We start from the raw sequence: 12,488 nt of genomic DNA, 5'->3' as shown, positions 1-12,488 counted from the left end.
ACAATTTGCTGTCTTCTCTCACCAAATCAGTACCAGGGTTTGTGAACATGTTACCAGCCCGAGCCTTCTGCCTTGACCAGAGAATGTTGGCTGAACTCATTGGCATTTTAAAGTTAGACAACATTTGATAAAAGGTATAAACAGAAAATGCTGGAATACTTGGGTCAGGCAACATTTGTGGAGAAACAAAGTTAATGGGCTGGACTTTAGAGCAACAAATTGGGCGGTCTGCTACCCCCCAATGTAAAATATGGCATGATGACATGGGGTCAGCAATACAACATCATTGCACCAATCTCAGTAATTATAGAAGGCAAACAGGCTCCAAAATCGGAAGCCTGGCCTCCATCCTGAAATTACCAATTAACAAACTATTAAGTTTGTTAAATAACCGCTTGTGCGCAATTCTTCACGCATCAGATCGGGGAAAGCTTAGGAGTGCTTTACAGCAGTATGATGAGGCAACACAATAGCGGAAGAAAAATCAGCAAATTCTGCTCCTGGCAACACGGCATGATTTCTCGTTTAATCTATTGACTTGCCTGAGCCTCCCAAAAGAAATAAAGACAAATTTAAGAGCCGGGGGTCTTTAAATTTGTAGTCGTGACCAACGTCCTGCTCATGGTTTCAGCCCTCTCTGTATGTGTCTCAGCCTAGACTCCCAATTGGGCGCAAAGCCCTCCCAACTCCTCGCTCGGCTAATTGGCCGCATTCCTTATTAAAAAAAATTTATAGAGTACCCAATTATTTTTTCCAATTAAGGGGCAATTCAGCGTGGCCAATCCGCCTACCCTGCACATCTTTGCGTTGTGGGGGTGAAACCCACGCAGACACGGGGAGAATGTGCAAACTCCACACGGACAGTGACCCAGTGCCGGGATTCAAACCCAGGACCTCAGCGCCGTAGGCAGCAATGCTAACCACTGTGCCACCGTGCTGCCCCAATTGGCCGCATTCCTGCCGGGTGGCTGCTAATTGACTGTCCACACTTGATTTACCAAGCTGAGATGGCGGGGGCAGGAACAAGCAGACCACTCAATTCCATTCCACCCCACTCACCCCGCTGCAACAGTTTAATACAGCCCAATGGTTCAGCTTGATGCTCATACTTCCAGCAGCTTCTGTTTTAATTGCACATTTTCAGCATCTGCAGCATTTTGCTTTAAAAATAAGAATGCGTTGCATGAAGAAATGAAAGTGGTATAACCAAACTCAAATTTAAACAAAATACTGTGGGTACTGAAAATCTGAAAGGTCAGAAAAAGTTGGATAAACTCAGCAGATCTGGCGGCATCAGTGTAGAGAGAAACAGAGTTAATGTTTCGAGTCTATACGACTCTTCTTCGGAACTCAAATTTAAATGGAAACCATAAAAGCCCCCAATCCCAGTTATGGATACGATAACTTACAATTTCTTCGGAATTGTCTGACTGCGCCAACCTTTCCTCTCTGTCCTTCTCCATGAAGGGGATAAGGTAACCAACAGCTTTCTTCATTACGCGAGCAGATTTGACAACCTGATGACAAAATGGATTCTATTTACAAATCTTGGAACAACATGTGTAAAATGCCTCAAGTTGGATATTTCAAAATCTTCACATCTTTCTGGTTGAAGGATGCCCCTTATTAAACCACAGGTTTTGCTTTGAAATGAATTTCGGCTGGGCTTTGAAATTTGGAATCTCTTGTTCAAGAATCCTGACTTGACTACTTTTTTTTAAAAAGAGGACCAAAACAAAGGAGGGAACTAGTTCGTAAAATGTTGACAATTGTCAAGATATATTGCATCTAAATAAACTAAGAATTAACTGTTCAAATTTCATCTTATCATGAGATGCAAGATGATGCTTTTGTTTTTGCTAATTTTCTCACCCTTCCCTCTAAGACAGGTTCCTTCAACGGGTACGGTTCCAGGGGAACTGGTTCCTTGGTGTAGTCATTGTGCTTTGTGTGTTATTTTTAAAAATATTTTTTATTCTCCTCCTTTTTCACATTTTCTCCCAAATTTACATCCAACAATAAACAAAAATCAGTAATGAACGTAATGTCAATCCCCATATCAATAACAGCGATCCCATCCTCCCACCAAACCCCAGACACTGGCCCGCATGTTAACGTAAACAAATGACAAAAGAAATCAGGAATCACCCATAGTCACCAATAACAGACAGTCCCACTCCCCCCAACTCTCCAGCCCCCAACCCCTCTAATGTTCGACGTGATCCAATTCTCGAAAGTGCATAATGAGTAATGCCCATAAATTACAGAACCCCTCCATCCTTCCCCTCAGTTCAAATTTGACCTTTTCAAGCGTTAAGAATTCCAGCAGGTCCCCCCGCCAGGGCACAGGGTGGAGAGGTCGATCTCCACCCTAACAGGATCCACCTTCGGGCGATCAACGAGGCAAAGACTACAACATCTGCCTCTGCGCTTGTTTCCGACCCCGGCTGGTCCGATACCCCGAATATGGGCTCCCAAGGGCCCGGGTTCAGTTTCACATGCACCATTTTAGAGATTACCCTAAACACTTCCTTCCAGTAATCCTCCAGCTTTGGAGAGGACCAAAACATATGAAAGTGGTTTGCGGGCCCCTCCCCGTAACGTTCACACACATCTTCTACCCCCTCAAAGAGCCGGCTCATCCTCGCCCTTGTAAGATGCGCTATATACACCACCTTCAGCTGTATCAGCCCCAACCTCGCACACGAGGTGGAGGCGTTCACCCTCCGGAGCACATCACACCAGAACCCCTCCTCCATACCCTCTCCCTCCCACTTTGCCTTGATTCCTTCTAGTGGCGCCTTCTCCTCCTCCAAAATAGCCCCGTATACCGCCGATACTACCCCCTTCTCCAGTCCCCCTGTCGTCAGCACCTCATCCAGCAATGTGGAAGCCGGCTCTACTGAGAAGCTCTGTATCTCCTTTCTGGCAAAGACACGAACCTGCACGTATCTAAATATTTCCTCCTGCTCCAACCCATACTTCGCTCCCGGTTCCTTCAATCCCGCAAACGGCCCCCAAGAAATAAATCTTTTAGTGTCCTAATTCCTTTCTCCTCATCTCCGAACATTTCCATCCCACTTACCTGGCTCAAATCTAATGTTCCCTCGAATTGGCATTTCCCTTGACCCTGCCCCCAACCCGAAGTGCTATCGAAACTGCCTCCAAATTCTCAACAAAGCTATTATTACCGGACTCCCTGAGTATTCCCCCAGGGCCGTCGGGAGCGGCGCTGTTCCTACCGCTTTCAATCCCGACCCCCTACCCAAACTCTCCTCCATTCTGACCCATTGGGAGTCAACCCCGCTGACCCAGCTCCGCACCTTCTTCCACATTCGCCGCCCAGTAATAATACATCAGGTTCAGAAGAACCTAACCCCCTGCCTGCCTTCCTCTCTGTAGTAGCACCTTTGTAATTCTGGCTACCTTCCCTCCCCATATGAACGAGGTAATCATCCCTTCAATCTCTCTAACAAATGTCTTTGGCAGGAAAATCGGCAGGCATTGAAAAATAAACAGGAATTGCGGCAGCACATTCATTTATTTTAGAACATACAGTGCAGGAGGCCATTTGACCCATCAAGTCTGCACCAACCCACTTAAGCCCTCACTTCCACCCTATCCCTGTGACCCAATAACCCCTCCTAATCTTTTTGGTCACTAAGGGCAATTTATTATGGCCAATACACCTTACCTGCATGTCTTTGGACTGTGGGAGGAAACCGGAGTACCCAGAGGAAACCCACGCAGACACGGGGAGAACATGCAGACTCTGCACAGACAGTGACCCAGCGGGGAATCGAACCTGGGACCCTGGTGCTGTGAAGCCACAGTGGTATCCACTTGTGCTACCGTGCTGTCCAACACGTTACTCGTATTGCATCATTGACTTTGTTTATATACGTGTTTCTGGAACCCATCTCGTCATTCACCTGAGGAAGGAGCTGCACTCCGAAAGCTAGTGAATCAAAACAAGCCTGTTGGACTTTAGCCTGGTGTTGTCAGACTTTTTACTGTGCCCACCCCAGGCATCTCCACATCATACTTATCCAGAGACACCGAGGTGAAGTGTTAACATCCCTATTCGCACCCCAAGATTGAATATTAAAAGAGAAGTAAACCCATATGGCATTGCAAATATATAGTCATAGATGTTTACAGCACAGAAACGGCCCTTTGGCCCAACACATCCACACTGGTCAAAATCAACCACCATTTTCCGGCACTTGGCCTATAGCGTTGTATGCCTTGGCATCACACATGGACATCTAAATTCTTCTTAACGTTATAAGGGTCTCTGCCTCCACCATCCACTTGGTTCTTTGCAGAGTGAAGTAGCTTATTCCAGTCTCACCTGTGGAAGAAACATTTTTCCTGCTCCAAACAATTCGCCCACAACTTTCATTCCATTCATCAGGGGTCCTTCAATTATATGCAGAGGTCGAGGGTACTTCTCCTGATTGGCTCTTGCTTCGGCTGTATCTTGTACCACATATTTTTCTACACCCTGAAGAACAGTGACAAGATTTGAACTCATTTGACAAAGACAAACATAAAAAACACAATATGAGGGAAAGCAGGAAGGGGGAAAAGTAAAGAAAACAAGTTTATATAGTATCTTTCACTGGCACCAGAAATCCCAAAATGTTCGCATCCAATCAAGGCCAGCAAACCACAATCCCACAGACATGCAATCATTTACCTTCATTAGGGCATATACAAGACGTTCCTCAACAGGATTATCCCTCCATTCATCTGTATGTATCACTTTCTTCCCACCCGTGGCATGATTCTGAAAGCAACAACAAGCCACAGTACAGATTATCAAGACACATTGGGCAGGATTCTCTAACCTCATCCGTTGCCATTCCGCTGCAAGTCAGAACGAAGAATTTGGCGATCCAGCCAAAACTCCATTCACTTTCAGCGGGGCTGGAGAATCCCCGCCGGGGCGCTGTTGGAGGTTTCCGGGCAGTGTATCAGCATCTATAGGTGGCCTTTCAGGATACATTTAAGACTGCAGTCTATGTTTTTAAAATTTTTCCAATTAAGGGGCAATTAAGCATGGCCAATGCACCTACGAATACTCCGTCTGTGTACCCGATCAAGCGCCGGAATGTGGCGACTAGGGGCTTTTCACAGTAACTTCACTGCAATGTTAATGTAAGCCTACTTGTGATAATAAAGATTATTATCTTTGAGTTGTGGGGGTGAGACCCACGCAAATAAGGGGAGAATGTGCAAACTCCGCAGACAGTGACCCGGGGCCGGGATCGAACCCTGATCCTCGGCTCCGTGAGGCAGCAGTGCTAACCACTGTGCCGCCCTTGCAGTCTATGTTTTACTGAGTAAAATTAAATGTACCAAATGCAGGAATTAGGGCATAACTCTCCTGAATTCAGAAAGGTTGGAAATGTCCTAGATTAAATCTCTCAAGAGGCAAAGTGGGTAAACACAACATTGATCAGCACTAAAATATAAATTTATTCAAGCATTGGAAATTAAGATTGAGGATTGAAGCTATTGAGCACCTCCAAATAGATTTTTCTTTCTCCAAATCTAATAACTGATTTTGACTTGTCATTAGTTTTAGGAATCTATTTATCCTTTTAAAATTCCTTCATGGGATAAGGGCATTGCTAACAAGGCCAACACTTATCATTCTCCCCCAATTGCTTTGCAATCATGTAGATGCTTGCAATGCAGGGTCAAAACGTAGTTCACTGGATAATTTGGTAATGTGAGAAAGTCATAGAAAGAACTTCAAAAATCTCTGGCATTCACATTATAAATAAAAAATTAAAATAGACAATGATTTTGCCGATAAAACAAACTTCCAAAGAAACTGAATTAGTTTCAAAACTACTTATGCTGAACCTAATATAAACAAGAAGTCTTTCGGAGCACAGCTCCTTTATCAGGTGACTCATCTGATGAAGGAGCCGCACTTCAAAAGCTAGTGATTTCAAACAAACCTGTTGGACTTTAACCTGGTGTTGTAAGACTTCTGACTGTGCCCATCCCAGTCCAACACCGGCATCTCCACATCATTAAATAAACAAATCTTTATAAACTTATCTTTTATTGGTATAGTAATTGCTGTTTGAACCATGTCAATTATGCCCTCTTTTTTTGTAACGGTCTCTTTGGGACTAACTTAACCCAAGATGACATATCTGTCAATGGAAAATTGAGATCAAATCAATTTTCTACGATAGGCTCAATATTTAGATGCCTGAGCCCCGTTTCTACAATATTTCAGATTGCCGATGACTGAAAAGGCGGTCTGTTTTTTAACTGGGGCCTAGAGAGAGAGAGGCATAGAAAATAAAGGATTAGGCCATTTAGCTCGGGACGATTATCTGGACGCAGTGTCCAATCTATTGTAGTTGATTCTGCAGGAGATTCGCCTGAATATTTGTGGAGCTGGCTTCAAGAAGGACACCAGTGCTTGTTCGATGGTCCTCCCAATGAATCTAGAATTTGCGACGGCAGTACTGCTACACGTTTCTAGTGTTCTAATTGGTCACTGATACAAAGTCCAGGTCACTGCAGTACAGATGTGGTAATGACAACTGCTCTGTACACCAGAACCTTTGTTGACTTGAGGTCTTTGTTGTCACTGTTGTAGTTTCTACGAAGCTGACTGGTGTAGCTAATCCAGTGTTGGATCTCCTCATAATGAAGGCTTTTTAAGAGATGGCTGCCAAGGTGTGGGAAGTGTTCAACCCATTCCCGAGTCTCTCCTTCAACATGTACAGGAAATGGATTGGATTTTGTTTATTGTCACATGTACCAAGGTACAGTGAAAAGTATTTTTCTGCGAGCAGCTCAACAGATCATTAAGTACATGAAAATAAAATAAAATACATAACAGGGCAACACAAGGTACACAATGTAACTACGTAACAACGGCACTGGGTGGAGCATACAGGGGTATAGTGTTAATCAGGTCAGTCCAAAAGAGGGTCATTTAGGAGTCTGATAACAGCGGGGAAGAAGCTGTTTGAGAGACTGTTTATGCGTGTACTCAGACTTTTGTATCTCCTGCCCGACGGAAGAAGTTGGAAGAGTGAGTAAGCCGGGTGGGAGGGGTCTTTGATTATGCTGCTCGCTTTCCCCAGGCAGCGGGAGGTGTAGATGGAGTCAATGGATGGGAAGCTGGTTTGTGTGATGGACTGGGCTGTGTTCACGACTCTCTGAAGTTTCTTGCGGTATTGGGTTGAGCAGTTGCCATTCCAGGCTGTAATGCAGCCAGATAGGATGCTTTCTATGGTGCATCTGTAAAAGTTGTGTAGCGCTAACAATTATACTCAAAGACGAGAGAGTAGTACAATAGAGGCTTTATTGCTGTGCAATGCTATTCCTCCATCTGCAACTCTAGACTAGGGTCTGAGTGACTCACATGCATATTTAAACACAAGCTCCCTGTGGGCGGAGCTAGCCGGCAGGGGCTTACCGGAGGAACCTGTATTACAGGTACAGGCGGCATACATCCCCCTACTGCAAGTACACATCACTACAGTGGTTATATCACCACATTCACCCCCTGTAAAAAAAATGAGTCCAGCGGGGGTGACGTGTAACTATAAAACAAAGGATGAGCTATTTACAAGAGGGTCCAAACAAAGAAAACCAAGAGTCCATCTGGTCAGCAGGTCACAGGTTGAGCCGAACCGGCAGTCGAATGTTCCGCTGTGATCGGCGTAGCTGTGGTGGCGACGTCGGTGCAGGTGTGGCGGTGTTGGTGCTGGCTGCTGGCGGGATGACTCCGAGAGCGAGCCAAAATCTTCCGAGAGCGAGCCGAAATCTTCCGTGTCCTCCAGTGTGGGCAGGGGGACGAGGGATGGACCTGGTGGGGACGAATAGGGGGGCGCCGGGGAAAAGGAGGGTGGCGCGGAGGGGAAAGGGGGCGAGGAGGGGAAAGGGGGCGTGGGCATGGGATCGGCACCTGAGGGAGCCAGGTCCCGGAGCGAGACTGTGTCCTGGCGGCCGTCGGGGAACTCCACGTAGGCATACTGAGGGTTGGCGTGGAGAAGGCGTACTTTGTCCACCAGGGGTTCCGCCTTGTGGTGCTGGACATGCCTACGGAGGACTGGGCCGGAGTCGTGAGCCACGTCGGGAGCGACACCCCGGATGTAGACTTCCGAGGGAAGGCAAAAACACGTTCATGGGGTGTACTGCTAGTTGCGGTGCACAGTAGCGACCGAATGGAATGGAGCGCGTCAGGGAGGACCTGCTGCCAGCGAGCGGCTGGGAGGTTCCTGGACGGTAGGGCCAGCTGGACGGTCCTCCATACAGTCCCGTTCTCCCTCTCTACCTGCCCGTTTCCCTGGGGGTTGTAGCTGGTCGTCCTGCTGGAGGCGATACCTCTGCTGAGCAGGAAATGATGCAGCTCATCGCTCATGAACGAGGATCCCCTGTCACTGTGGATGTAGTCGGGGAAACCGAACAGGGTGAAAATGGAATCCAGGGCCTTGATGACGGTGGCAGACGTCATATCCGGGCATCGGATGGCGAAGTGGAACCAAAAAAATTCATCGACCACACTAAGGATGTAGGTGTTGCGGTTGGTGGAGGGGAGGGGCCCTTTGAAGTCCACGCTGAGGCGTTCAAAGGGGCGGGACGCTTTGACCAGGCGCGCGCGCTCTGGCTGGTAGAAGTGCGGCTTGCACTCGGCACAGATCTGGCAGTCTCTGGTGACTGTCCGTACTTCCTCGACGGAGTAGGGCAGATTGCAGGCTTTGATTAGATGGCACAAGCGAGTGACCTCCGGATGGCAATGGCTCTCGTGCAAGGCACGGAGCTGGTTCACTTGTGCGCTGGCACATGTACCTCGGGAGAGGGCATCTGGGGGCTCGTTGAGCTTGCCGGGTCGATACAAGATCTCGTAGTTGAAGGTGGAGAGCTCGATTCTCCACCGCAAGGTTTTGTCATTCTTGATCTTGCCCCGCTGCGTGTTGAACATGAAAGCTACTGACCGTTGGTCAGTGAGGAGAGTGAATCTCCTGCCGGCCAGGTAATGCCTCCAGTGCCGCACCGCTTCAACGATTGCCTGGGCCTCCTTTTCAACAGAGGAATGCCGAATTTCGGAGGCGTAGAGGGTGCATGAAAAGAATGCCACAGGTCTGCCTGCCTGATTCAGCGTGGCGGCAAGTGCGACATCTGAAGCATCGCTTTCTACTTGGAAAGGCAGTGTCTCGTCTACTGCGTGCATCCCGGCCCTGGCTATGTCTGCTCTAATACGGGCGAAGGCATGTTGTGCCTCGGCCGAGAGGAAAAAATGTGTGGACTGGATAAGTGGGCGGGCCTTGACCGCGTATTGTGGGACCCACTGGGCGTAATAAGAAAAGAACCCAAGGCAGCGTTTGAGGGCCTTGGGGCAGTGGGGGAGGGGGAGCTCCATGAGGGGGCGCATGCGGTCGGGATCGGGCCCCAGTAGTCCGTTTTGGACGACGTAGCCGAGGATGGCTAAGTGGTCTGTGCGGAACATGCACTTCTCCTTGTTGTACGTGAGATTAAGGAGTGATGCGGTGTGGAGGATTTTAGAAAGATTGACGTCATCGTCCTGCTGGTCAAGGCCGCAGATGGTGACATTGTCGAGGTACGGGAAGGTGGCCTGCAGTCCGTACCGGTCAACCATTCGGTCCATTTCTCATTGAAATACCGAGACTCCATTCGTGACGCTGAAGGGAACCCTAAGAAATTGGTACAGACGACCGTCTGCCTCGAAGGCAGTGTAGGGACGGTCCGATTTACGGGTGGGGAGCTGATGGTAGGCGGATTTCAGGTCAATAGTAGAGAAGACCCGGTACTGTGCAATCTGATTGACCATATCAGAAATGCGGGGGAGGGGGTACGCGTCGAGCTGCGTGTACCGGTTGATGGTCTGGTTGTAGTCCACGACCATCCTGTGCTTCTCCCCGGTCTTAACCACTACCACCTGGGCTCTCCAAGGGCTGTTGCTGGCCTCGATGATACCCTCCCGAAGCAGCCGCTGGACTTCGGACCTGATGAAGGCATTGTCCTGGGTGCTGTACCGTCTGCTCCAGGTGGCGACGGGCTTGCAGTCTGCGGTCAGATTGGCAAAGAGTGAGGGTTGCGAGGCCGCAAATGGTGAGGGGAGGTAGGGGTCCGCCGAATTTGAGGGTGAGGCTCTGGAGATTGCACTGGAAATCCAGGCCTTGTAAGAGTGACGCGCAGAGGTTGGAGGGAATGTACAGACAGAAACGGTCGAATTCCACGCCTTGTACAGTAAGTTTAACCATGCAGAAACTCCGGATCGGGACAGAGTGGGACCTGGAGGCGAGAGAGATCTGCCGGTTGGCGGGATGGACCGAAAGGGAATAAATGCCTTACCGTGTCCAGATGGACGAAGCTCTCGGTGCTCCCGGAGTCGATGAGGCAGGAGGTCACGTGGCCAATGACCAGCACCGATGTGGAAGAGGGTGCCAGGTTGCGAGGACGCGACTGGTCGAGCGTAACGGAGGCGAGTAGCAGGCGATCGGTGGTCGAGTCAGATCAGTCCGGCGAGGAGCGGTAGCGACCAGTGTCCCGGGGGAGGACAAAATGGCGGCATCTGGAGTACCTGTGGGTAAAATGGCGGCGCCCATGGAGCGCACGGTGTGGGGTCGGGACAAAATGGCGGCACCCATGGAACGCACATGGCGGAGGTGGATGAAGATGGCGGCGCCCACTGATCGCACGTGGGGTCGGGGGAAGCGGACGGCGGGGCCCATTGAGCGAACTGCTAAGGCGAGGGGAACGGGGGCGTGATAGCGGCAACCGTCCGGGACTGACACACCGCTGCAAAGTGGCCTTTCTTGCCACAAGCTTTGCAGGTCGAGGTGCGGTGCTGGCGGGGGTGCTTCTGCTGACCGCAGAAGTAACAGTGGGGACCCCCAGGGAGCGCGATGCGGCGAGCAGCGCAGGCGTGGAGTGCGAGGGCAGCTGCTGGGGGGGCCGTTTGCGGGGTCCACGAGGGTAGGACGGGTGGGCCTGGGGGGCCGTTTGCCGGGTCCACGAGGGGTAGGACGGGTGGGCCGAGTGGCTAGCGGAGTACGATCGCGCACTACGGGAGGCGGCTGTCATGGAAAGCGCCAGGGCCTTTGCGGCCACGAGGTCGGGGGTGGCCCCTTCCAGCAGTCGTTGCCGGATGGTGTCCGATGCAATGCCTGTAACAAAGGCATCGCGCATGAGTAAATCAGAGTGCTCCATGGCTGTGAGGGCCCGGCAGTCGCAGTCTCGTACCAGAGGTATAAGGGCCCTCCAGAAGTCCTCAATCTACTCACCCGGCTGCTGGACGTGAGTAGAGAGTTGATGCCTCGCAAACAGGGTGTTCGCCGACTGTGCATAGTTCTCCTTGAGCACTTCCATAGCTGTGATGTAGTCAGTCGCATCTCGAATTAGCGGAAGGACACTGGAGCTAAGTCTGGAGTACAGGAGTTGCTTTTTCTGAGCCTCCGTCGGGGGTGGGTCCGCTGAAGAGATGTAGGCCTCGAAGACTGCCAGCCAGTGAACAAAGTCTTTTCTGGCGTGAGGCGACTGCGGATCCAGCTGCAGACGGTCAGGCTTGATTCTGATGTCCATGGTGAACGGAAAATCACACAGCAATAAATTGTAGCGCTAACAATTATACTCAAAGACGAGAGAGTAGTACAATAGAGGCTTTATTGCTGTGCGATGCTATTCCTCTATCTGCAACTGTAGACTAGGGTCTGAGTGACTCACACGCATATTTATACACAAGCTCCCTGTGCGCAGAGCTAGCCGGCAGGGGCTAACCGGAGGTACCTGTATTACAGGTACAGGCATACATCCCCCTACTGCAAGTACACATCACTACAGTAGTTATATCACCACAAGTTGGTAATAGGTAATGTCGACATGCTGTTGTGTTTTCTTAGTGGTAGCGTCGACGTGGATGGACCAGATTTTTGGAGATGTGCACCCCTAGGAATTTGAAGCTGCTCACCATCTCCACCTCGGCTCCATTGATGCTGACAGGGGTGTGTACAGTACTTTGCTTCCTGAAGTCAATGACCAGCTCTTTAGTTTTGCTGGCATTGAGGGATAGATTGTTGTCGCTGCACCACTCCACTAGGAATATTTGGATGACCAGGTGTGAGTTTACATATGAGTTTTGTTTGGGCAACATTCAAGGACAACCGGAGTCTCCTTCTTGTATGCAGAATTGAAAAGATTGAAAGAGACAGTCATCTGCAAACTGTAGATCATGAATGTCTATGGTGGTCAGTTTAGTTTTGGCAATGAGGGGACTGAGGTTAAAGATCTTTTCATCCAGATTGTGTTTAATACTCACACCAGAGGGCAGTTGATCTTGGGTGAAGCAGATAGACCCGTCAGGTGGAATATAAATAGTTCGGGGGCTATCACACAGCCGTGCTTGATCCCGGTGCGGATTTTGAAGGTATCGGCTTCAGATCTCCCACTCAAGACAGTTGCAGCCAGAACATCATGAAACAGTT

The 12,488-nt window shown here is 49.5% G+C and overlaps 1 protein-coding gene across 4 annotated transcripts in view; it reads right to left on the bottom strand.

Annotated features, from left to right (window-relative positions):
• Window positions 1-12,488, bottom strand: part of mtr (5-methyltetrahydrofolate-homocysteine methyltransferase) — a 114,465-nt gene that overhangs the window by 41,559 nt on the left and 60,418 nt on the right. For all 4 annotated transcript variants that reach the window (XM_038814423.1, XM_038814449.1, XM_038814431.1 and 1 more), the window contains 3 exons: window positions 4,703-4,792; window positions 4,355-4,507; window positions 1,410-1,517 (listed from right to left, as the gene is read on the bottom strand). In XM_038814423.1, coding sequence (XP_038670351.1) covers window positions 1,410-1,517; window positions 4,355-4,507; window positions 4,703-4,792 — 351 coding nt within the window. The remainder of the gene's footprint in view (window positions 1-1,409; window positions 1,518-4,354; window positions 4,508-4,702; window positions 4,793-12,488) is intronic.

Source organism: Scyliorhinus canicula, chromosome 1 (genome assembly GCF_902713615.1).
Source record: "Scyliorhinus canicula chromosome 1, sScyCan1.1, whole genome shotgun sequence".
Classification (NCBI taxonomy): Eukaryota; Metazoa; Chordata; class Chondrichthyes; order Carcharhiniformes; family Scyliorhinidae; genus Scyliorhinus; species Scyliorhinus canicula.
Note: the sequence above shows the minus strand (reverse complement) of the source record. Positions and strands in the feature narration are given on the sequence as shown.